Source organism: Plectrocnemia conspersa, unplaced genomic scaffold (genome assembly GCF_051122295.1).
Source record: "Plectrocnemia conspersa isolate PC_06_02 unplaced genomic scaffold, ASM5112229v1 ptg000008l, whole genome shotgun sequence".
NCBI classification, from domain to species: Eukaryota; Metazoa; Arthropoda; class Insecta; order Trichoptera; family Polycentropodidae; genus Plectrocnemia; species Plectrocnemia conspersa.
In genome coordinates this window covers 20826484-20853463 of record NW_028277172.1, presented here as the reverse complement: position 1 = coordinate 20853463, position 26980 = coordinate 20826484, and the positions used below count along the sequence as shown (strand labels likewise).

Sequence of the window (26980 nt, the reverse complement as noted above, 5' to 3'; positions counted from 1 at the left end):
GATATTTTTACATTATTTTTAACCCTCGAAAACGCGGAAATGGACCATGAAGTTTCGTGCGAACAGGCCGTAATATGTTATTATAATTATTTAAAATTAAATTTGTACATTTGTAAAAAATGTATATGAGATTTTTAAAATAAAAAATTCTTGCTACATACCCTAACAACATTTTTTTTTATCCAAAAATCTCAACAAAAGCTATGTTGAAATTGCCCAACGGTATCCGCTTTAACGCATTTTTAAATGGAGTAGTTACTTCATCGTTGCTTTTTTTAAGCATAGTTATGTTTTTCACCCACGCTGGAAGCTTGAATGTGTACAAAATAATGTCTAAAGCAACGATGTCCGTTGAGGGTCAGTGGTAATTTAAGTCACGTTTAGATTTCTGGTGAGCCGATGCCTCCATCACAAAAGTACCAACGCTCTTTTCATTGACCATTGCATTGTCTTTGTACAACTTACTGTAAACCGCCTGTCTTTCAAAATCTAGCAGGTCAATGGATGATATGCACAATACTGACAAAGTGGCATCTTCCGTGTGTGACACCAAGGCGGCGCGGCGCTCCTTCTCTGCACTTAGGCAAACTTGAGCCTCGTTGAATCTGCCCACAGTAAAGTGTCAAGTGAACCACTTCACTATAATATCTTCTTCTCTTTTACTTTGGCCTTCACTGATGCGTTTTCTGCGTGTTCCGCAAAACAAAGCATTAAAGTCAACGATAACAAGCTCGGGTGACATCTACTTATGCGTCTTGTGAAAAAGTATTTTCGTCTTGTATCAAGGCAACCATGATCGCTTCCTCGTGTATGAGTACCCTCATAGCGTTCTTCCTGCAATATACTTTCCTCGGTATTTAATTAGTCATTCTAAATAAAGGAATTGAATCAGTTATATCCCCATCAGCTTATTATCACTATTTAGTGAAATATTTGAATAAATAATTCTTATGCACTTAAAAAATCTTAGGGGAATAAAATTATTATTAAACAGTTTGCTTTCCGCGAAAATCACTCAACAATACATCAACCTAATGATTTGCACATATGCGCTATTTTAATATGAAAAAGAGTACGAGACTTTTAATGTTAGATATTGAAAACGCTTTCGACACAGAATGCCATGACGGTTTGATTCATAAATTGTACAAAAACAAAACCCCTGATTATCTGCCATGCTTAATAGGCTCATAACTGAAAAGTATAAGCTATGTTGTTTCACTAAATAATGAACACATAATTCTGCGTAAAATTCCAGCTGGAGTTCCTCAGGGAAGTATGCTCGGGCTGTTCCTCTTTATCTTTTATACGAACGATATTCCAAAAATAAAAAATATGCTGACAATAGAGCTATTTTAACCAATACTTACGGTATTAAACCAATCGCTAATAAATTACAAAAATCTCAAATAAATATTTTAAGAGGTGGAAAATTAAAATCAACCGAATTAAAACATAAGCAATCACATAAAAAATTTGCCACCACCTTATTTTTATACATTTCAAAAATTCATAAAAAAAATTATATAGTGCTACAAATTAAATACATATAATATATAAATTTACATACATAAAAAATATATTTATATATTTAAAAATACGATTAATTGCATTTAAAAAATAAAATCACAGTGATGTTGGAAGATAAAATATTATTTTTTTAAAGTCATATATTTATAAAAATCTACAAAAAAATATTAAACAGACAATCAGCTTCCTTTTGTGCAGAATCAATCAAAATCCTCTTCACACATCTGTTCCAATATTTTATCATTAATAACTAGTTCGTCAATCCTAGGCATAATTGTAGATGATGCAATTCGAAGAGGTGTCTCTAATTGAATGAGATTTCTATTTTTGGTTTTTATTGACACCATTTTTGAGAATGTTTGTTCACAAATATAGGTTGCTTGGAATGGTAGCAATCTTTTAAAAGCTCTTTTACTCAATTCCATTTTGATCCAAAAAACATTCAATGATTCATTCTCATATATTTAAAAAAAAAATAACTTGCACGATAATTCAGTCAATGATTTTTTCTGAGCGTCTTGCTTGTTCGTGAAACGGCAATGCTCGTTTCAAGGTTTTTCGTTTGTGTTACATCTGGCTATAAATGTAAATATTTCGGCCCATTTCGCACAAAATAAATAAAAAAATAATATATTATATAACAGTAGTTGGTTGTACTGGTTTAGTGTGCGTGTTTTTTGGATAAAAAGTGGAAGCTGTGGCGTACGCTGTTTTAGATGCTAAAGACATCATATCAATAATTCCAGTACTCCAATGAAATGTACTCAAATGATTATTTATTTTATTGTTTTTTTTTATTTCCTATAAATATTTTTTTTTGTTAAAATTGTTAAGATTTTTGTATTTTTTTCCCTTAAATTATAACCACAAATGTCTTGCTTTATATTATATTTTTTATTTCTTTTAGCTAATAAAGCAGGGGGGAAAGGGAAAGGGTCCGACTCTGGAAAAAATCATAACAAGAATATATTTACAAAAAAATGAAAACCAACCTCAAATAATGACAGTTGTTTGAGATATAATTTATATTCGTTGAATATTTCCTCTCATTTCTAATATTTTTTAATGTTTAAAAAGTTAAAAAGTCAACAATACCTAGAAAGTGTTATTGGTCAAAATTCGGTTTAGATGTACTTTATTGTATTGTTATAAAAAAATTAATATAAACGCTTGATAATCGAGGGTGTTCACCGCGATGGCACGATTTTATTGCTTTTGATCTGGATTAGAAATTCACTATATGGCAACACTGAGCAGCAAAGAAAACACGACTAATTATAAAATAAATATTATGAGTAGATATTTTTAATAATTTTTATTGCTTAATTAAAATATTTCGTTAACTCATACCTATTATTTATTAAAAAAATTATATTACGATTTTAAAAAATATATAAAATTCCATTTTTGTTATGAGGCCCGGAATCATTGTTTTCCTGATGATATATATATTAAATATGTTTATATAATATATAAATTTATATTATTGATTTATTTAAAAAAAAGACAATGATGACCAAGAATGCTTTATTTGTAATTTTTTCGTAAGACTTGCGAATTATTAAGTCATTTATTGCCAATATTGCCACATATGTTTATTTTTTAATTTTATTTATTATTATCCGTTTGTGACATAAGTTTATGACACATTGTTTTTCTTGTCCTAAAATAGTCGGCACGAGCCTCAAAGCATTTGGTGGGCCTATAAATGAAATTCTTGATTCTCTGTTTTGTGGTTTAAATTCACGACACCATTTTGCCATAATTTGCCGTTCATAACGTCACTGCCATAAATGGAAACAAGTTGGCGATAAATTTAACAGCAGTTTCTCCTTTGGCACAGAATAAACCCATCATTGACGATCCTCCCACAACGTTGCTGTGACTGAGGCTTGACATAATCTTCCACGTCATGTGGACCAGTCTGACAAAAATAATTTTTCTATAGAACCAAAGGGCTTTCTAGGAACTTTAAGCATTACGTTCATACAATTCGGCGTCTCCCTGTCGAGTAGTTCTAAGACGATCTTGAAATTAACTTCACTACTAAATCAGCGGATTCAGGTCGATTTCACAATCTCATTTTGCAATTTCCTTCCAATATTTAGTTAAACATATTTTTTTTAAGAATGGAAAAACTATAGAGCTACGATTGTAAATACTGTAGTAAGTACATATTTCATTTACTATTATATTGTTTCACACCTGTAAAGCATACACAAACAGAAGCGCTAAATTAGCATCACAATAATATATTCGGTCGCTAATAGCGTCTTCATCTAGTTATATGTGGACATACAACACACACAGGTTACCTCACAATGCATTACCGACAATTCTTCGGTAATTGCATTCGCATTTACATAACACCACAATGGTGGCACCCGCAGGTACCGAAGCGTCTGGCAGCTCCAAAAATCCGCATCGCCTTCTTCGCAATTAATGGACTTTTAAGTGTAATAAAAGCAGGCAGTACACTGACGAAACCGGTGAATCTCCTCGCCATAATTGATCGTATCCAATCTAGCTCGAGTGTGGAACAAACGCCGGCGGTGCTATATGAAAGATTATGCAACCGGTGGTGGCGTGATTCTGGCCTAGTGGCTCCCAATCGATGGTCCGCGAAATTCAGTTAAGTAATGTCAGATGTGGAGAAGGACTCACTCAATTTCATTATCCAACATATAATAATAGCGTAATCCGTATCGCCTCAGACTAGTAACTCTCATGTTACAGGTTCAAGCCCCGGCAGCATTTTTTAATAAAATGTGCTATTATTAAAAAATGTTTTAAATTGTCGTATAAACGTTAACGTTCCAGCTGGTTAGACCCCCCCACATATGCATATTAAATTATTAAAAAAAAAATACATTTATCAGGCAACCGCAGCAAAGACGAGCCAGAAGACTACATCATTAGTAGATTACACAGAGAGCATCATGACAGACAGCCATCAACAATTCAACTCGATACTCCAACGAAGACTCTACCTGATAGCGACATCTAAATGTCTCTATATATGTGTATAAAATAAACTATTTAACGTATATTTAGTTGAAAAAAATCACACCCTTTTGGATTCAAAATCTGCATTATTTAGCTACGAGTCTGTCCCATAACTCACGCCATTTTGGAACATCCTACTTACTACCGAAGTAACAGATATAAATAGCCGTATTTTTTTATAAATTTAACATCTTCAAATATTAACAAATGTATAGTGCTCTCTGTTTTTAGTATTGCGAAACTGTGAACTTACAATACAGTGCCACTGTCATTAGACTAACACAATTTTAAGCTTCACATTTGGTTCAACTAGTTTTACTAAAAGAATAGCCTAGTTTATACCCTGAAACAGTATCATTTAAAATATCTACTATGATACATAATACATATTTAGTTAATTCAATGCTTAATATATTTATAAAAGATTATTTAATTATTTTTTGTTAATATAGTAATGTATATAATATACTTGTGCTATTATTTGTATAATATCATGTATAAGTTTTTTGTTTTAATCAAATTTACTGCTACTTATGACGCATAGCTGTATAAATTATTTCGCTAGTATTACACTTGATTATACTTTTACTCCGAAAAGATTCAATAACCTGATTTACATATAAAATTATGCGTTGGTTTCCAACATGTTTTCTTCTCGTGTATTTATTTGTGAGATCGATTTTATTAAATATAAAATGTATAGTACCACAGCTGTAAAATAAAACGTAAAAAAATAACATAAACTGTTATAATGTAAACAATATTATACAAATATAATTTTACAGACCCAAAACATAGCGTAATTTAGAATGGCACTATACATTTTATAACACAAAAACTATAAAGATTATTTATAGTAATGCAATTTTTATGGCCACTCAAGCATTATAGTTAACCACCCCTAAAAATACTAATAAATATGCTCGCAACTAAAAATTAAAATATCTTTTAGCAGAATAGATTTTTTGAGGCTGCTTGACATGAATCATATAAAAAGACTTTTCGCGAACACAACATACACTAAAGCTCGAGCGATATTTAAGCACGATATATGTTTGAAGCACTTAATTTACGATACTATTATTTACTAATAATTATTTTGTGAAATTATAAACATATACATGACATATTTAATTTTGTAGTACAAAACCATAAAGTGTATTGTAATATACTATATTACAAATAGTGGCACAATTAAGGGGCGGACCGCTCCGGGCGACACATGCATGGGGACGGCATTTTCGCGATGGAAAAAAATTAAATGCGCTAAAAATATATATCCACGAATAGCTAAGAGCTAAGTTGAATATGTAAAAACAATAACAGCTTAACAAATAATGATTTTATGATCCGGCCAGCCATAAAGAGCTGCCACTATAGATAAAAATAATTTTAGCGGCTCAAAAATTTATAAGAATTGAATTTATACTACATTTTTGTCAGTGTTTGTCCAAGTCCAGCGCATGCTAGAATAATGATTTTTTTATATGGTTATGCAGCGTAGTTAGGAGGGAGGGTTAAAATTAACCGCCTACCCCAGATTTTTTTGCATATTAAAAACATGTATTGAGTTACAGATTTTTAGGAAAGTCTGAGTATTTATTAAATAAATTAATAGGGCGGAACAAGCCCTAGCTACCCCACTGATTACAATGATATAAAAATTTTGTTTAAATATTTTTGTATTGCTGCATTATCATATTTGTAATTATTATTTTGCTTTAACGGATATTTTTGTTATAGTCTTTTATTATTATGTGTATTTTTTTGCTTCAAATTTTGAAATTAAAGTTATTAAATAAATATTGAAATAGATTATTCAAAAAAAAACATAGAAACTTATAGATTTTTTGTTTTTTTTAGCACTTACATACATACTGAAAATTCCGGAAATTCTGATGTCCGGCGATATGATGCAAAAAAATCATTTCCAGCGCAATTAACGTCAATTTGAGAACCACAATGAGCTGAAGTTTATTGAGAACCGGCATGGATTGAATTATGTAAGAAGGCGTAATTAATAGAATTTTGTTGAAGAAATACAAGATAAGTAGCAAAACCACCATTGCTGATTTTAATATAAACCTGGGAGTAAGTTAATTTTATGTATTTTTCCATAAACATTTCTGTTATTATATATTTATTAATATGTTATATTGTATTTAAAGTAAATTACAAAAAAATCAGCGAATTTCAACGTTTTATTGCTTTCATTTATTTAACACTTTTTTATTAATAAAATTTGCTAATTTATTTTACGTTTTTTATATGATATATAATTCGGCATTTTTAATTTTTTGTAGCAATTGAGAGGCTCTCAATATTTTTCATAAATTAAATTGTCTTATTTATTTAGATTAAATTAAGACCATCATCACCTAACAGGTTACCCCAATGCGTCACGATGGTCGATCTTATGTTAATTTATTTCGTACTCTTTAATTTATTGCTATTATTTTTTATAAAAATCATTAAATATAAATAAAATATTATTTTTTAAGTTAAATATATAACTATCTGGAGTAGCTCAAAACAGTGAAAGATCGACCACCATACATGTACGGCGATACCACTCAAAGGATTAATGAGTTGATGGAATCTCAATTATATCCTTTATCAAATGAAGGCCTTATTAATCTATATGGTATGAATGAAATAAAAATTGATGAGAAAAAAATAAATAATATTGAGCTCATTGTTAGGACTTTGACAATTCATAATATAAACGAAGCCTCCATTTTTTTACAAATCATGAAAAAATATGATTTTAATGGAAAGCGTATATCTCATATGCAAAAGGTATAGAGAAAGACATTGTGATTTATAAAATTAAATTAAAATTATAGCATCTATCTCTTGCTTAATTTATAAGAACAACACCTGTATTGTGTTTTTATGTTGGAATACTTTTACATTTGAAGAAATAATTAGGTACGAGAGTTAAAGATCATCTGTATTTTGTCGGAACAGCGCTATATAAAAATCACTTTCAACTAAAAAACACGAGAGTTCAACCTCAAAGTCGAAACCAGTGGAGTTACGCTAAATCAAGATGACACAAAAGCAATCTTTCCACTTCGATCGTCTGATTTAGTCCAACCATGCTGTCATCTTCAGTCGCTAAGAGTAAACTTCCGCAATGATTTAAATTAATTCAAATCATATTAATGAGATATATTATATATGTAATTTGTTACATGCTGTAATTTGTAGCATATATATTACAACTCTGGTTTTAAGAAGTAATGTATAGAATCATGTTCACAAAAAGATTATAAACCACTGGTTTAAGGCTAATATACATACGTTCACGAGAAAAACTGTGCCTATTAAGAGGGGAAAAAACAGAACGCACATCGATTATGACGACTGGAAAGCACCAAAATGATTATGTGGACACGCCCGGGCCTTATTCAACTTCCTCTCAGCCGGTTTGGTGATCCGGGGATTACGTCACATCACCAAGTTATCGAAAAAGCGAACGCTACGCTGGTCATACCACATTGGACCAACAAAATATTACATCTGTCATAATCTCAAGACACCTATTAAATCGACAATTCTCGGCTTTATTAAATCTATAATTAGAGAATTTTGCGTATACGTATGTGTGTTGCATAATTATTAAAATTATACTAATATATGTATGAGTGTGTGAGTTTCGTAAAAGATCTCTTGTGACTCAATAGCATACATGAAATTGAACACAATTGCGACAAACTTTTATATATATATATATAGTATAGACCTTGATCTTATTTTATAATATTTAATTTATAGATTAATTAAATTATAAGATGTACTGTATAGGTGTCGCCCGATGCTCTTATGTGTAATTTAATATTAATTTACAACAAACTTTCTCTTTGTTGTTGTTACATAACGAACATCTACAGTCTTGATAGAGCATCTTCCATTTACCTTCTCCTGTGTTATATAAATGCATCTAAAATATACGATGCATGTAATTCATGTGGGTTTTCTAATCTTTGTTATTACTATTTAGTCATATTTTCGAAAGATAAATTATTAATTTATCAGTTCAATGCCACAAGTCCTCGGTAGTATAGTGGTAAGTATCCCCGCCTGTCACGCGGGAGACCGGGGTTCGATTCCCCGCCGGGGAGTATTTTTTATTTTATTTCTCAAAGATATTTATGTTTATATGTTAATTCAAAGTTATAAATATTTTAAATAGTAGCACTATTGAACTTCGGTTTAAAGATATTCCAATCAAAAATCGGTTTTAGTTAAATTACTTGTATGTTAAGTAGCAAAAATTAACCGCAAGTTAAATCAATTTTATTAAATAAATATATATATTAATGACCATGAATTTTTCATGATCAAATATTATAATATTTATATCGTAAATCTTAATTAAAATGAACTATTTAAAAAAATCGATGACCTCTCAGTTCAAGTTCAAGTTCAGTATCAAGCAATATGTAAATATAATATTTCATGAACCTTCGAGTAATGTTGTGAAAAAAAACATTCTGATGTAATAAAGCATTGAAATCTAAGTTCCCATAGTTGAATCGATTTCAACAATCTCTCAATGTGAAGTTCAAATAAATTTAAATAACGACATTTTCTCGATAATTTTAACCGACATTAGTTTAAAAATTCACTGCATTGCAACATTCACACCTAATTAGTTTTTTTGGACGAAGGTCTTCTTAAAATATGTTTATTATTCACAGAATTTCGTCAGTTGCATAGCTAGAACCGTATATATTATCGAAATAACGATAAAAACTCTAAGATGTAAAACACGTTAACCTTTCTATATCAACTTACACAAGATATTTCATTGTTTCCAATCCATATTTTACGGTCTGTCCCCAAAATGATTTGAATTGAAGTTTCTCATTCGATTTAATAGTTTCGCTAATCATACTATACTGTAAAAAGGTCTAAAACCTGAATCATATTAAGCAACACATTCGGTGTATTTGTAAATAATTTATTGTATAAAAAATATCTAACAAAACATAATAATATAATTAAATCTAAGGCATAATAATATTAATAATAATAAACAAACTTAACCTATTTCTCTTTGTAATAATTAACAATTTTACAATCGCTGGATACGTCGATATCTACTGCTTCATTGACGTAAGCGATTTTGTCGCTTTCTTGTGATTTCCTAAAAAATAAATAAAAATTATTTTACATCTTTAAAATCTTTTAAAATCATTAAATACTAACTTTTTCGGTGGCATGAACACAATTTTTAACAACATGTTACTGGGAGCTTCGACCAAAAGGTAACCGATTAATCCGAATATGAATGCTATGACTATGTCAGCAAACCATAACTGGAACTATAAAAAATATATAAATTAATCAGGAATTTAATAAAGCAACTTGTGTAAAAAACTGCGAAGAATAACTGAGAATAATTATATAAATTAATAATGCAAAAAATAAAGCAAATATGTTCTTAAAAAGTAGATACATTTGTGTTCTATTTTATTTTATTCTGATTTTATGAGGCTTAGTTATATATTATTTTATTAAGCCACTGCTTGTTATCTCGATTTTTTTCTACTCCAGTTCTATCTCAATTAAATCAGTTCAATTTAAAATTATTAATTGAACCTAATGTGCAATATTACTTTGCTTTTTTTCTCAATTATATCTATATATATATATAAGGCATGTCTGATATGTTTTTTTCTATCTATATTTGTTTACCATGTATATGTTTAATCTTGAGGATAATCTTATGCATAGTTAACAATCATCGTTTAGATAATAAAAAAAACACTAGAAACTCCGCATCGTATGAAAAAATACGTAAGTGCATCTATAGTAAATAGACTGAACTTGAATTTTTTTTGTATATAGTTGATGAATTGTTTAAATGTGTCAACTAAACTAATAGAAACATAACTTTCACTCAAGTGTAATTTTTAAAATAATTGAAAGCAATATGTTAATTTAAATATAGTTGTATAAAAACATAAAAGATCAACTATTCTCATAGGTACAGTAGACCCCCCAATAACACGGTAAATAAGAAACGTGCTACTTGGGTGCCCGTTATTATTTTGGGTACCCATTACACGCGTCTGATTCGTATCGAATAAGACGAATCCCCCAATTACACGCACCCAAATAGCACGTTCTCAATTTATTGGGGGAAAAACTTCATTGCCACACATGTATTTTTTCACCATATTTACATTCGAAAAGTAGAGACAGTTTCATCAAGAACAATTATCATCCAGCAATCATTATATTATATGTGCGTATTCTGTAATATCAACGAAATTTAGTTAACGAAAAACTTTCACGCTGAAAAAACGGACCATTAAATAAAGCTCCACTTATTATTACAGTTAATTTGAACTAGACTCAGTTACTCTATACGTACTGCAAGCACATCTTAATTTCATTTTTAATAATATTACTTAGTTATATTAAAATAAACTTTTGTGCAATTCTTAACAGTTTGCTTCGTTATACTATACATATTTTACATGATTATTACCATTGTGAAAGGTTTTATGTAAAATGGCTGTCGAAGACTGGCCGCGAACCACAATTGCATGCCCATGTGGCACAAGTACACACCGTATGTCAATTTACCCAAGACGGTCCATGGACGCCAGCTCAAAAACGAAGTTATGAATGCTAAAAGTTTAGAGTAAGAAAATGAACAAAAATATAATTGATCAATGTATATTGGATGCATACTTACGGACTTCTCCAAACACACACAGCAAGACGAACAGACAGGAACATAGAGACTTTGCGGGTCTGAAGAGACCAGCGAATATGGCAGCTCCCAAAGGTTCATAAGGTGCGTCTAGGTCTAAAAACACCCCCATTGTCAACGATAGGCCCAGATTGACACAAACGCACACTATACATCCAAGAATAGATTTCGTCTGCAAAGTAATTAATTAAGTTTAATAATAACATATTTAAAAGTCGTATATGTATGTCTTATTTGTAAGCATTTTAAAAAAATATAAAAATGCATAAAATTTCAGGCATAGTGTTTCGTACATTCTTAAATATTTGATTAATATATTATCGTTTAACTATGATACTGAAATAAAGTTGCGAAATATTTAAGTAAAACATATTAACATATTTTTTATAATAATATTGTTGATTATTACAAATTAAAAAAAAATTGACTGCCTTTGCCTATTATTAAGCAAAATAAATTTTGAATGATTTAGCTTTAGTTTTACAATTTAGTACAGCTTTTTTATGCGATATATTGTATTATTTGTGACATGAATTTATTTACATGCATTTCATAAAAAATACTGATATTTATAGTATAAATAAAATTATTAAACAGAATACAATACATAATGATTTTTTTAAATTCACCACAGCTTTCTTGTAAAAAACTTATAAAAATGATAATTACATTTCAATTATCATCCCCACTACACATATTTGTAATTGTGTTTAGATAATTTTATTTTACAAATATATAAATATCTATGTTTATGTCAGTTAAAATGTTCTTTCCAATAATATGTTTATTTATTTATTATATGTTATAGTTATGTTAAAAAAAATATTATCTGTAAAAGTAAAAGTTTATGAGATATTTAATAGGTACGTTTTTTATTATAACATTGATAAAATGACCTAATCTTGACTTTGTCGGTGTTTTTGCTCTTTATAAATTGCATAAACCCAACCTGTGCCCATTTTCCATTTATATTATACGAAATCTTGTAATCAAAGGTTAAACATATGTTTTTAGGTATTTCTGTCACAGATAATGATTTAAAATTGTGTTTATATTTGTATTTTGCTAATTTCGTATTTATTTTTGAATACTAAAAAATCGGATATAAAACACTTTTTCGTACCTTCGTACTATAAAATACCATTGAATAAAAAAAATGATGTATGTACATACATACAGAAATAAGACTTTGGGGTCTAGCCATCCCCCTGTTCGGTTGACTTGTTTATTAAATTTGATAATAATTTATTTATTTATTACAGTACTATTTAAAAAAATCTTATTGAAGGTAAAAGTAAAAGCATACGAGATATCTAAAATGTACGTTTTTTTATTTTAACATTGATAAAATGACTTAATCTTGATTTTGTCGGTGTTTTTGCTCTTAATAAATTGCATAATCCTGTGACCATTTTCCATTTATATTATACGAAATCTTGTAGTCAATGGTTAAACATATGTATCAATAGATTTTAGTTTATTCTGCTACAGATAATGGTTTAAAATCGCTATTTTGTGTTTTGGTAAATTCATAGTTATTTTGGAATACTAAAAAATCAGATGCTACCTTCGCAATATAAAATGCCATTAAATAATAAAATGCAAATGATGAATTTTCTGTCTTAAGGAAATAAGACTTTGGGGTCCATCCGTCCCCCTGTTCGGTTAATTTGTATATAGCAATTTACTTAATTAAGCATTATAACTATTTTTATGATTTAATAGTTTATTTTAATAATCGATTTACTTAATAGCTATTATTTTTCAGCATTAATATTCATATAATAAATACCAAAAATTATAATTTCAGAATAAAATTAAAATTAATTTCAGAAGTCAAATCAGTTTTTTTGATTAAAATGAATTGAAATGTCATTAATCTATTTCAATTGGAAAAATGTAAATATAAATACATGCTACATAAATTAATGCTGAAGTTTATTTTAACATACGTAATACGTTTTATTCACGTATATCGAGTCACATTTGCACGTACAGTAAATCCCCTAATAACACGGTAAGTTGAGGATGTGGGCTCGAGTTAAAGGGAGGATATCTCACCACGCGCGCCTGATTCGTACGTACGTATTGCAAAAAATATGTTCTAGTTCCCCAACTACACGCACTTAAATAGCACGTTATTATCACGAAAAACTACAAAAACTAAAAGACTACAGTCAAGTCACTCTTAAGTCAATGTTTCACTGTAGATCTATAATCAAACATTATATATCAGATTTTAAACAGCATATTTTTACACAATACAACAATATTCATTTTTTTTTTAAATATTTAATATTTAAATGAATGTTGCATTATAAAGTTATTGTATTTTTATAGATTACACTATATTCAGTATGTTTTAATACCAATTGTCCTCTTAAATGTTAAATTATGTAATGCATATAAAACTCTAACCATAAACATTTTATCCAATACTTCCATATTAAGAAATTATTATTAAAAAGTTTGCTTCCGTAAAGTCATTGCTTTTAAAATAGATTACCGCACGTGGGAAGTATCGATAAAAAATATAAGAAAAAAGTAACAGCAAAAATTTATGGGTTGCATATTCAAAGGCCATGTCAAATCCATGGCCAATTTCCATGGTTGTAATTCGATGATCAACTCACCATGGTCAATTTTCTCTCGTCTGGCCTGTAGAATCTGTACAAGAAGTAGCCGGTGAACAGTCCCAGAATATACGATGACAGCCTCGTGTGGGTTTTTATGTACATGTTTTGAAACACCCTGTGCGTTCTGGGCGACGTTAGAAAGCTGTCGAAATAAATTGTTTTTTTTTTCATTCAAACACATTTACTAGACAATAGGTATATATAATAAATGACATTGATGATGGATATAATGTATATGGCGGTATAATGATTGAAATTACGCTCACTCGTTGTAGAAATGCAACACAGGTGGTAGGTTCATGTAATACGTAATGAGAACAGGTGCCAAAATCGACATCAAAAATATGAAGCCGAGCAAAATGATGCCGTAGATAGCTCGAGATTTGTTCTTTATTATGGCGCATATTATCAACGCCAGGATGAAGTAGTGGAAGTCACATGGAATGTACCAGGAATGCACCATACACTGAAAATATAAAAACAAGCATATATAATAGGGTAGATTATCAATTATTTAATGATAGATATATTCAGTGATTATTCTAGCTTTTTTTGAAGAACGTTTCGATAGTTTTTTATAAAAAATAATAAGCTAATTTATAACTGTACATGCAAAGAGCTTAACCTAATATTTATATTACTTTATGTAAATATTATGTATTTATTTATACAATATGTTATGCTTTAAATATTTAAATGACTAAAATAATCTTATAATTTGTTGAACATGCCTTCCAAACCTTCCTAAAACATATGTGTATATACCGATTTAACAATTAAATAAGATTTTTATCAATATTCTTTAGTAAGAAATATATTATAATTATTGCTGATTACTTTCTAAGTAAAAAATAATGATTAGTATATATGTACATCATACAAAATATTGAATTAATAAAAAAAATACCGATCCTCGTAGTCGTAGACACAATTTTTATTTTAATTAATACTTTGTTAAATAATTTACAAGTATTAATAATATTTGTCTTGCCAACTCTTATCATTTTAAAATAATAAGTATAACATCATGACGCATTGGGGTAATCTATCATGTTATAATATCCGGATTTTCGAAATAATATAGTGAAAAAATATCTATGAATTATTATTAAAATATAATAATAATATTGCAGGATAATATAAATCATGTAAATTGAATTTATATTAAGTAGCAAATATTATAAGAATTATAATTTTTTACGAAACTTTTTCCGTGAGATTTGACCCACATAAAAATATGTTTAATTATATTCATTTATAAATAACCAGTTAATGAATAAATAATACGAGTGATATTCGAAAAGTAAATGAATATTCAAGGTTAGAGAAAATGGATGCGAGCTTATTTTTAATCGATTCGCACGGTTCATTTTTGCGTAGCAAAGTTCATGGCAATGGCGTTGTAAATAGGTAAGATGTCGTAAATTTAAAGAATGCGTGCTGTTCCAGATAAAGAAAAGAGTATAAGGCCATTCGTTATCACTGATGAACGTATTTATGAATGTTAAAAAAAGTGTTTTTAATACAATATTTTAACGGCAAATATAACAATATCAACAGTGGCAATATTTTATAACCTGACGGGCGTAAACCCAATGCGTTACAATGGGGTAAATCAGATATAATGAATACCTACAAGTAAGTATTAAACACCAAACTAATAAGCACTGCATCTGGGGCCAGTTTTTTGATTAATTAAATAAAAATTCGAGTGCCGTGACGAGGCTCGAGCCCGCAACCCCAGAATTATTAGTCTGAGACGTTACGGACATAAATTTTATTAAATATGTGTCCAGTATTTGTATCAAATGGTTGCCGAAAATTTCGCACGTTGGTTAAAATCAAAAACGTGTTTCTAGACTCGCTAAGTAAGGTTCATTACGACTATGATGAAGAATAAATAAGGATGTTTTCAACAAAGTAAAATAAACACACATTTAACTACATTATTATTTTTAGCTATTTAAATAAATACAGTAGTTTTAATACAATGATATACTGCTCTCAGTATACTGTGTGTCTTTAAATAATAAATACATTTAGAGTCCCTTTTTTATAGCTTACAACTCATTAACATATGTCGACCTTAATGCGCACATTCATTAAGCCCTAACTTATCCTAAAGCTCTTCTGAAATTATGTTGCTAATATTTTGCTCTGAAATGATCTTGACCTGTGACTTCCAGCCTTTTTTAATATAAATATATTTTTTATTTAATTGGTACGTAAATACATAGTTTTCCGATTACTTATTTTACCATTACGAATACAAATAAAAGCATTCCTAACTGGACTAAATTACCAACTAGTTTATTACTTAAAAAAGTAATTTAGTATAGATAATAATGAATACATATACATACCATTTTATCTACGTTAACGTAATTATTGACCATCAATAAGTTCAACCACCAATTTTCGCGACAATACTTCCCCTCAGTCTCCATAATTTCGTTCCACAAAGGTCCTGAACCAGACTGTGGCATTAATGTGGCAGTGAAGAATATCACGAAGGCGTACAGTGGCACTAATCTGAAAAGAATGCCATAAAAGTAACAAAACGTCTAAAATTGATTCGCTGAAAATAAATTTGTATAGAACCTTATGTATCTGAAGACGATTATTTGTATAAAGTTGAACCGGTGTTTCTCTGAATACTTGAGCAGCATGTATATCGAAAATATTCCACTCAGTACGAAAAACATGTCGACGAAAGTTTCGTTCTGATAAAACAGCAATGCCGTCCACATGTTGTGATATAACTGTGATTGTGTTGAAAATTGATATTTTATTATCATTATTTTTTAATTAATATATAAATTTCCTCACCCCTTCGACGTAAGATCTGTTTTGCAAGGGTCCTTGCACGGTTATTCCGACTCGATGTCCAGTCACTATGAATATTATGGCGACGATTCTCAAACCGTACGTTATTTCCAAACTGTGGCCTTCGCCGCTCCTCTGATTCAACTGCTTCACGTGGTAGAATATTGAGAAGCATTTGATTATGTCCGGGCAATTGACTTCTGTACAATGTAAACCGAATTTAATTGAGTGTTTGAAGTAGGCGTAATGAAACAACTAATATTTGCTTATAAAATTAATCAAAAAATAAAAAGTGATTGTAAAATGTGATGCACGAATATTGCTACAAAAAGAAATGTGAATAATTAGTGCAATCAAATTTACAGGATTAATGACGCAGATCGAATAAAATTTCTGTTACAACATAGCAAACTGAAATATGCAATTTTGGTCCAGAGAACGTTTAGGAAGAAAACAAATCGCGAAGCTAGCGAATTTTGGAAAGTTACAAATTTTGGTCAAGGATACAGTCTGAACACCTAACACCATCACTGCAGTGACTGCATCATTGATAACGAATCCCAGCTTTAGAACTGAATAAATAGCATTGAAAACAACTGTTAGTCAAATCATATGAATTTGTTTCTTTATGAAATTCTATATAAACATTTTTTATCTACAAATATGATAACATAAAAAAATAGTTTACGAAGCACTGTGAATCTTCATTTCTTAATTAGGTTTACCTTATTACTTCTGAATTACTCATTAAATATTATAAGTAAAAACTATACTACTATTGAAGCAGTATTTGCTTTCTAGAGAGAGAAAAACTTAAACTGTGATTCATTTCATTAAAGCAATATTCATTTCATTAAAGCAGAAAAAAGAAAGAATAATAAAACCTCATGTCAAAAGTGTTTTCGTGACATTCACTCTCTTTTCGAGGTGCCAGGAATAGCAAAAGTTTAAACAGTTTATCTTGGCTCGTCAACCGAGGCAGAGTAGAGCGCATTTATTTATTTTTATGACCTGACACCAGAGTTTCTTTAAAAGCTTGTTGTATAGACATAAAGCCTCATAGTAGACCAACATCGGCCATCCTTGGCCGGATAACTCCATTTAAAACCATCAACGACGCCTTCTACCGAGTGAGACAATTAGTCTGTACCAATTTGTTCCTTCAGGAACACGCGCTAACCAACAATAGTCCCTATATGGCGCGTCACCGAAGGTCTGCGACCCCTGATAATGTGCTCCGTAACTCCGTAAATTTGAATTCAAATAAACTATTTCATTTAAAAAATGGCTTGAATTTCTTCATTACCAAAAACAATTTGTTGTAAATATGGAGTCCTTTTACTACATCAAATTCTTTACTTAGCCAAATATATATTATCATTTTAAATCTGGATTTTAATTATTGTAGATCAATTTCGTTGCTCTGCAATAAAAATATTATTTTCTTTGTGTGATGTAATTCGTTCTTTAAAGTCTTCGTTTTTGTCAAAAATATAATATTTGAGCTGCTGTTTAACAATGTATGTTTTTTTAATAAATCAGCTTATAAAATGCAAATATTGATGTTCTTTTACCATCAGTTCTGAACAAATTAAAATATTTAATTTCAGGTTGTGTTATATTTTAATTATTAAAGCTTATTATACTACCTTAATGTATTAGTAAAGCAAGTATTTTATATTTATTTTTAGAAAGATATGTCGTTTGAAGAGAAATAACCGGTGACTCACTAAGAAGTCGCTGGCATTTAAAGGGTTAAAATAAATATATACACATTTTGGCTGCTACCTAAAAGTTTGTCTAACATTTCTTTATCTATTTTATATATTTTTTTCAGTCAGTTTTAATAAATATCTCTATGACATAATACACCAGGATTTTTACAAAATATACTAAATAGATAAATATGTTGTCAACCCCCTAAAAAATAAATATTGATTTTTTTAATATTTAACTATTGTTTATTTTCAACATCAGATCCTTAGAAATTGACATCCTTATAAAATGTTTATCTTTAGTAGAATTCTCTTTACTGGTTTAAGCATAGATGACTTTCAAAACATATTAATGCAGTCTATGCATATAAAATAGTTGCTAATGTCAGTCAGACTCAATTTTTTTAAATAAAAATTTTTGCTACAAGTTTGCTTCATATTATTTATGTAATAGCTAAGCACACACGCACAGATATGTCCTATGGACATCAGGACAGATCTGTCTGAGTTTCGCCACACACGCAAACTGTCTAAACTCGGACATATGTAAGTCTTATCGAACATCAGATTTACGTGTTTTTAGGTGATTCTGCATTTCAACTAAACAAGCATATTTGAGGAGTGAATTAATTTAAATACATTAGTTAATTTGTTAGTATTAACATAATTATTATTTATATTGCATTTATAGTCAATTATAGAAAAAAAATGTGCTTCTCAACGTGTAATTACTTTAATTTATTTTACTACTTTTTTGTATTTTTATAATTTATTTTAACACTTTTCTAATATTAAATTTAGTTTTTGTTTTTGGATTTTTTCAAATCAATTCAGAGACTCGCAATATATATTTTTTTGAATTAATATAACATATTTTTTGTTAATTTATTGGTATTACATTCTATAAGAATCATTTACATCAAATATTTGTTTTTAAATATTATATAAATTTAAAAAAAATATTTATTATTAATTCAGTTATATATGTTAATATATATCTATATGGGGCACTTCAAAACAATGAAAGATCGATTGCCGTACATGTACGGCGATACCACTCAAAGGGTTATGGAGCCCTATCCCTACAGTACTTGAAGTATAACTAATGGCAATTGGCGTTAAAACAATAATCAATTATTTTTAACACACGAATACATGATGTCTCACTGTCTTTGATAAAAAAAATACATTTTTAACGGTTATAATATTGAGTGACCGATGGGTCATAAAGTAATAAAATCTTATCCCCAAAATATAATTTTAGACTTTGACGCAAATTAATAAAGGCGAGCGAAAATGGCCAAGCTCATAAAATCATTTAATAGACAAATTCTTAACAAAAAATTCTAGAAAACATTAGGTGAGGGTGCTCGGATCTGATCGTTTTGAGCACGGATAACGGACAGACGGCAGACAAATAAATCCGCGTCTTTTCTCACCACACACGATCGGATTTGTCCACCAGGCATCCGCGACGGACAGATCCGCGCGTGTATGGCCAGCTAATCTTTAAAAAGGAACATTGTTATATAACATATCACTGTTTTTTTAATATAGCTAAAACACAGATCTAGATGTAATTATATAGTGAATAATATGTTCAGCTTTATCTGAATTTTTTTAATTTATAATAAGAGTACGAACTTTTATGATAGTATTATAGGTATTACCAATGAAATTTTATTAGTATATATTTTTGAATTTTTTCTTTCAAAACTACCTAACTACCAAACATATGTAAAAGAATATATATAATTTCTTGAATTTATTATTAGAGATAGCTAATGATATATTTGTAAAGGACATTCAATGTAAAAAAAAGATAATTTATTGTAAATAAAGTTTTTTTCACAGAATTATAAAACAGAATAAAATTGTATATTATCTTTAAAAAATTTAATTTTATATTAAAATCTGTATAAGATGCAAAATACTATAACTAAAATAAGAAAGTCCATATCCATTAATAAGCATTATTTTGTGATTACATTATAATATATCCTCATGCAGATAGAAACAGTTTTAAACATTTGATTTTTTGTTGTTACAAGTTTAGTTAAAAATTTAGGTGTAACTCAGTACCAGACTTAATTGTTAATTATAAATACTAATTATATTATTGTAGATATAGTACATACCTTGATTTTCCTGTTTACCCTTATAGTACAAGTACCAATCGTGGCAGGTAGCATAAAGAGCTAAAATTACCAGAATACACAGCAGAGATCTGAAAGTGAATTTTTGTTATGATATTTTATGAACGAAGCATTAAATTTATGAATGACTTACATGAAACCAATGGAACCGGCCGTATATGGTACGTCATTGTCGTTGTATTTACAAGAGCCTTCGTAAAAAGTAGCCTCGTATGTCAAATTTAATTTGTCTGCTACTTTATTCAGAAACGGGTTGTTGTTTATTACCAATTCCAAATCACTTCTGGAGCAGGACATTGGAACGCAGTAAGCCCAGAAAATTTCATTTCTTTTTACTGTCACAGGATCGCCTTTGCTCTGAAGGAAATTCTTAATATTAATAAATATTTTTACGTTACAGTGTCTATTGATAAAACATTTAGTTTTGTTTACATTTAGGTAATAATTTTTCTAGAATTGTTAAGGACACATTAGTAAAGGCATTAGTAAAGGTACAGTGTTGATTTTTTAAATTAACAATTTAGGAATATTGACGACATTGAAAATATCTGTAAAAATATTTACACTAACATAAATAAATAGAATGAAATATAAAATACAAATAAATAATTGTAGATTTAAAAAATCTTGAAAATTTTAATCATTTTGTAAACTTCATTTCCTACTTGAACTCATATAAAAAAATGTGTAACAAGTATTTTGCATATATGAATATATAATTTATTTATGTAATAAATACGACGATATAAGTCTTATGTGTACACGTGCACTGGAATAAAAAAAAACTAAGCCGGAAATACCATAAACTCGATTAAACGTCACAATCGTGTTGCTTCACCCCTTTTTTTCAATCAGCTACCTATCAGTATATCACGACTAAATTTGACTATTACTACACTACGTAGTAAAATTAATTAGGCAATATTTAAAACACAGCTGTAGAGTATTCATTGTTACTAAATTTCCGGTTTACTTATGATTTAGAATCGACTTAAATTTATAAAAAAAAAAGTATTTTCTAGAAATCTATTAGAGTTTGAATATAAAACTATAACTGAATAGACAAGCATCAAAATGTTTTTTTGTCAAATTACCTAAAAAAATATTTTTTACTATTAATAAAATTATGAATATTTAAGAATTCGTCGTATGCAAATATTTTTTTGCAGATCAAAGCTTTAGAATGCATCCAAATCAACACGTCGCTTCACCATGATAATGCACCGGCTCACACCGCAGCACGTGCAATAGATAACTTTCAACTAAGAGCCTATGGGAGCTTGAAATTACATTTTAATGAAAATTGTATATGAATATATCTTATTAGATTATCTTTTAAACACAATAAAAAATTAAAAGACAATGAAACAAAACCATGTGAGTGCTCTTTAATATAAATAAATAACTTACAGCAAGGATGTCCAAGACACTGGAGTATGGATCATACATAGAAACAGTGGCGTTTCTCTCCGGATTGCTATTAATTTTAATATTAGCAATGCAGTATTGTCTCGCCATTTCTTCTTTATATTCGCCTTCACGATGTGGATATAGACACTCGTCATAGTTTCCGAATTGGTAATTAGTTCCATGCAATACTCCAGATTCTTCCCTCGCGGAAGATTCCCACACTACAATGCCATCATAAATTACAATACATCAACAAAACGGAATCGTATCAAATGATACACATTACGCAGATTAACCATGACTTTTATATATTTTTAATTGCCGTTTCTATTGTATGCTAATATTTATTAAATATTACAAATGCTACCGATTGCGCAAAGAAAAATCACTGTGCAATCAGTCAATCATGCACCTGCACAATATAAATTAAAATGTTCATATTTTTTTATTAACACAAGGAAACTGATACAATGGCGATTTTGTAACGATTTTTTGCGTGAATCGTTAATGTAGCCAATTAACTAGCGTTAAGTTAACTGTTAGTGCTTTGATAAATCACGTATATTAACTACGAATGTCAAAACTGTGTTTCTAAATCTTAGGTGCACAAATGAGTTTTACTATTTTTTTTCTTTGCTCTTGAAACATATATTCAGTACTAAGCAGCGTTGGTAATATGTATGTACTTGTAAAATAATTAATGTGGCAACTTTGACCGAAAGTAATTTGTGTATTTTAATAATATATGTATATACATATGTACTTAAAAATTACTAACAATTTTTTTTATTCATGATTTACATAAATAATAATATTGTATACAGATGTTTCAAAAAAGTCATAATAATCATACCAATCATGTACTTATATTGTAGCAGACTTATACTTAATATTAGTTTGTAGCACGAGAATCAAAATCCAAAATCTTGAGAAAGAAAAAAAATAGTACACTACTTCTATAAATTAATATCTCGAAATTATTCATAATTAAAAAATAATATTATATATTTTATTAAAATAATCTAGAATCATGGGAAACAGAAAAAATTATTAAAACTCATATATGTATATGTTTCCTTTAAAATAAACATTATTATAAATTAAATTTTTTATATAATATAATGAACCAAAATAATCCATAACCTCGAAAAATAAAAAAAAATTACATTAATTAAAGTTTATTTAAAATTGATTTCAAAAATTCAAAATTTCGATAAAAAATCATATTCGTCTATTATTTGATTTGTCAAATATTTTATTTAAAAGAATCATAATTATAAATTTAAATATTGCTAATATAGTATTATAAAAAAAATATTGTAGTTAAGTTTATGTAACATTTATTGAAATAATCTATAATCTCTAAAAAAAACTTTTATTGTGCATAATTCTTTTAAAAATAATTATATTTTTAATTTTTTATCTTGATAAAGTTAATAATAAAAATTAAATAATCCAGAATTTTAATACATAAAACAAATTCTAAAACTCATATATATTGTTTGTTATTATTATTTGTATTGTAGAATTGTTGATACGAAGTTTTCTAAGAAATAAATTATACTAAAAACTGAATTTAATCGATAAAAATAATTTGGAATTTCATGAAATATACAAAATAAATTAAAACTCATATTTACGCCTATTATGTATACTATAAAATAGTTGCATGCTTTTTAAAATAATCATATTGTGTTATTAAAGTTTATAAAAAAATCATAATCCTTAAAAAGAGAAAAATACTACAACTTATTTATACGTCTATTATTTGTTTGTAAAATATGTTATGCATATTTTAATTTAAAAAGAAAATATTATTATGAATTAAATTATTTTATTCAGAATTATATATAATTGATTGAAATATTTCAGAATCTCAGAAAATAAAATAAATTATTACTGATATTTGTTATGTTTAATATTTTTAGGAACAGTATTATTAAAAATCAACATATTTATAATTATATTATTGTAGTAAGGATTATATATTAAAAATAATTCAGAATCTTAAGATAAAAAAATACTACAACTTAATCATATGTCCATTATATTATTCATAGTTTTCTTAAAAATAAACATTTATATAAATTAAATTATTTTAGAATAGATTATAGATTTAATATTTGATTGAAATAATCCAGAATCTCGAAAAATAAAAAAAAATATGAAAAGTAATTCATACGCCTTATGTTAGTTATGTTTTTGCATAATACTAAAAATCAAACAATTATAAATTAAATATATAATTGATTGAAATAAGTTAGAATCTCGTGAAAAAATAAATACTAAGACTATTATTTGTATTATTGTATTTAATCGATAAAATTCTGGAATCTCATGAAACACAAAAAAATTCAACCCATATTTACGACTATTATGTATACTGCAAAATACTTTTATACTCTTTAAAATATTCATATGGTGTAGTTAAATTATCATAGTAAAGCTTCTAAAAAAAAAAATAATCCATAATCTTTAGAAAGTGAAAAATACTACATTTAATTTATACGTATTATATGTTTGTAAAATAATTTATTGTATATAGTTTTATTAAAGAAAAAAACATATTTATAAATTAAATTATTTTAGTAAAGATTATATACAATTAATTGAAATATTTCAGAATCTCGAAAAATAAAATAAATTACTAAAACTGATCAATACGCCTGATATTTGTTTTTTTTAATATTTGTATGAATAGTATTAATAAAAATCAAGTAAATTATTGTATCGATTAAATCGATTTAAGTAATCTATATTCTCGTAAAATTACGTATACTATTTGTATTGTAAAACATTCGATGCATAGTTTTCTTAAATATAAACCTAATTATAAATTACATTAATGTACTTTATTTAATTTATTGAAATAATCTAGAATCTCATAAAAAATATTTTTTTATTAAAAACCATATTTACGCTTATTATGTATACTGTAAAATACTTTTATGCTCTTTTTGATAAACATATTGTAAAATTAAACTATCATAGTAAAGTTTATAAAAATAAAAAAAATAATCCAGAATCTTGAGAAATAAAAATACTACAACTTCTTCTTACAAAAAAAAATATATTATAAAATATTGTATGCATAGTTTTCTTTAAAATAAACATTTTATAAATTAAATTATTGTATTGAGAAATAATAAAAACACTAAAACTCTTATATACGTATATTATTTGTAAAATAAAATAAATTTGTGCATAATTTTCATTAAAATAAAATAATTTATTATATATAATTAATAGAATTAAACTGAATTTTTAGATAAACAAAAACTAATACATACACATATTATAATATAAAATTTCTTAAAATAATAAAAATCTCGAGAAATAAGAAAAATATTATGTCAAATCTCATTCGACATTTTTTTTTAATTTATATTATTAGTTAAAAATTTTAAGCGTAGTATTCAGAGAGTTTTTGTGATCATTCAAAAGTGTATAAAATAATTTTGTCAACACATTAATTAAAAAAGTATTAGTTTATCTTAGAATTTTGCAAATCTATGGACCTAATGGAGCTTTTTTAAGGACCGCAAACTTTTTCTTTCTTTTAAAAACAATCATAATTTCAAATAAATGCAATAAGTCAGAAAATCTAAAAGGGAAATATACGGTAACTTATTATTTGTACTGTAAAATAATTAAATTATTGTAGTAAAGTTAAGCATTAAATATAAAATGCTTTGACATAATATTAAAATTATATTTGTTTTGTAAGAAAAAGCACGATTTACTAAACCGCAAAATATTTTATGTAGTTTTATATATTATTTTTGCAAGTAGAAGTATGAAAAAACTTCTTTTGCATACATTTCAAAATAAAGAATTAAAGAGACACGTAATTTTAAACAGGCGTATAACTTTTATGCAGGTTGTCTTGTGTCATAACTGTGACTTTATAAAAAGTTCAGTTAAAGAATTATATTCACATTTTAATATTATTCACAAGTATATTTTGCAATAATAATAATATATTATAAATTACTGTTTTTTTATGCATCAAATAGCAAATTATGCTTTTAGTGTAATTTATTTTATTATTATATCAATATTTTTAAAATGAAATTAACACAAAATATAATTAAAGGCAATTTTAATATCGTTATTTATCCATTTATCATATTTACTATTTTTAAAAAAATAATATTTTCTTTTTTAAAGAAGAAAACATTATGAAGAGTTACGTAAAGATTGTTTATTACTACAGCTTTTCTACTGTCGGAAACAAAGAGTCTTGTTCCATATTAGTGAAAGTTCTCTTGGGATGTTGTCGAAACCACATATACAACAACACAACACTTTTAAAACTCTTACATGTTGACCCTCTTTAACTTTAAATTTAAAGTTTATTACATATTATATGTACACTTATATAAACCGCTTTTAATACGTAATAGTTAAATACAAATAACACTTAAATCACTAGATGTATTCAATTAAATGTAAATATAATATCTATTGTCATTTAAAATTTAAATCACTTTAATTATAATTCATATGTTTATGTTCATCTATAATTTTATCAAATCACTATTATTATATTTTATCACTCTACTTTATCTAAATAAATATTTTATTTGTATATATAGATTTTTCATGGTAATATTTTATTTTAATAAACACATTTTAATTCACTGTATCGTTTAATAAATCACTTTTAATTTAAAAAATATTAATAATATCCTTACTTTCCATCGCCCATAGTGTGAGATTTTTCAGGTTCAATTCCAGTCTTTGAATATCCAAAACGCACTTTTCACTGATCCCACTATCCAGCAAGGCATTGTACGATCCATTCCATACGTTGTAATCCAATAGAAATTCTTGACTGCGAACACTTTCCTGACTAAAAAGCACACAACCGTATTTTATAACAAGTGAAAGTAAAAAAGAACAAAAATAATAATCTATGTATTCATTGATCGTACGCGAGGATCGATAAAAATATTATGAATGGAA

The 26980-nt window shown here is 27.6% G+C and overlaps 1 protein-coding gene and 1 non-coding gene across 2 annotated transcripts; one reads left to right on the top strand and one right to left on the bottom strand.

Annotated features, from left to right (window-relative positions):
* The first annotated feature begins 8591 nt into the window (after positions 1–8591).
* Positions 8592–8663, top strand: TRNAD-GUC (transfer RNA aspartic acid (anticodon GUC)). Its single transcript has one exon. It is a non-coding gene; the product is annotated as a tRNA-Asp (tRNA).
* An 824-nt stretch (positions 8664–9487) lies between these two features.
* On the bottom strand, positions 9488–26861 carry LOC148233352 (nose resistant to fluoxetine protein 6-like). The gene is made up of 13 exons (XM_088189672.1): positions 26710–26861; positions 22013–22233; positions 20736–20959; positions 20585–20673; positions 16735–16931; positions 16507–16667; positions 16269–16437; positions 14172–14371; positions 13903–14047; positions 11252–11441; positions 11042–11184; positions 9754–9869; positions 9488–9691 (listed from the first exon to the last, which is right to left on the bottom strand). The coding sequence occupies exons 1-13, from the start codon at positions 26714–26716 to the stop codon at positions 9592–9594; spliced, it is 1962 nt and encodes a 653-aa protein (XP_088045798.1). The 5' UTR covers positions 26717–26861; the 3' UTR covers positions 9488–9591.
* Positions 26862–26980: the final 119 nt, after the last annotated feature.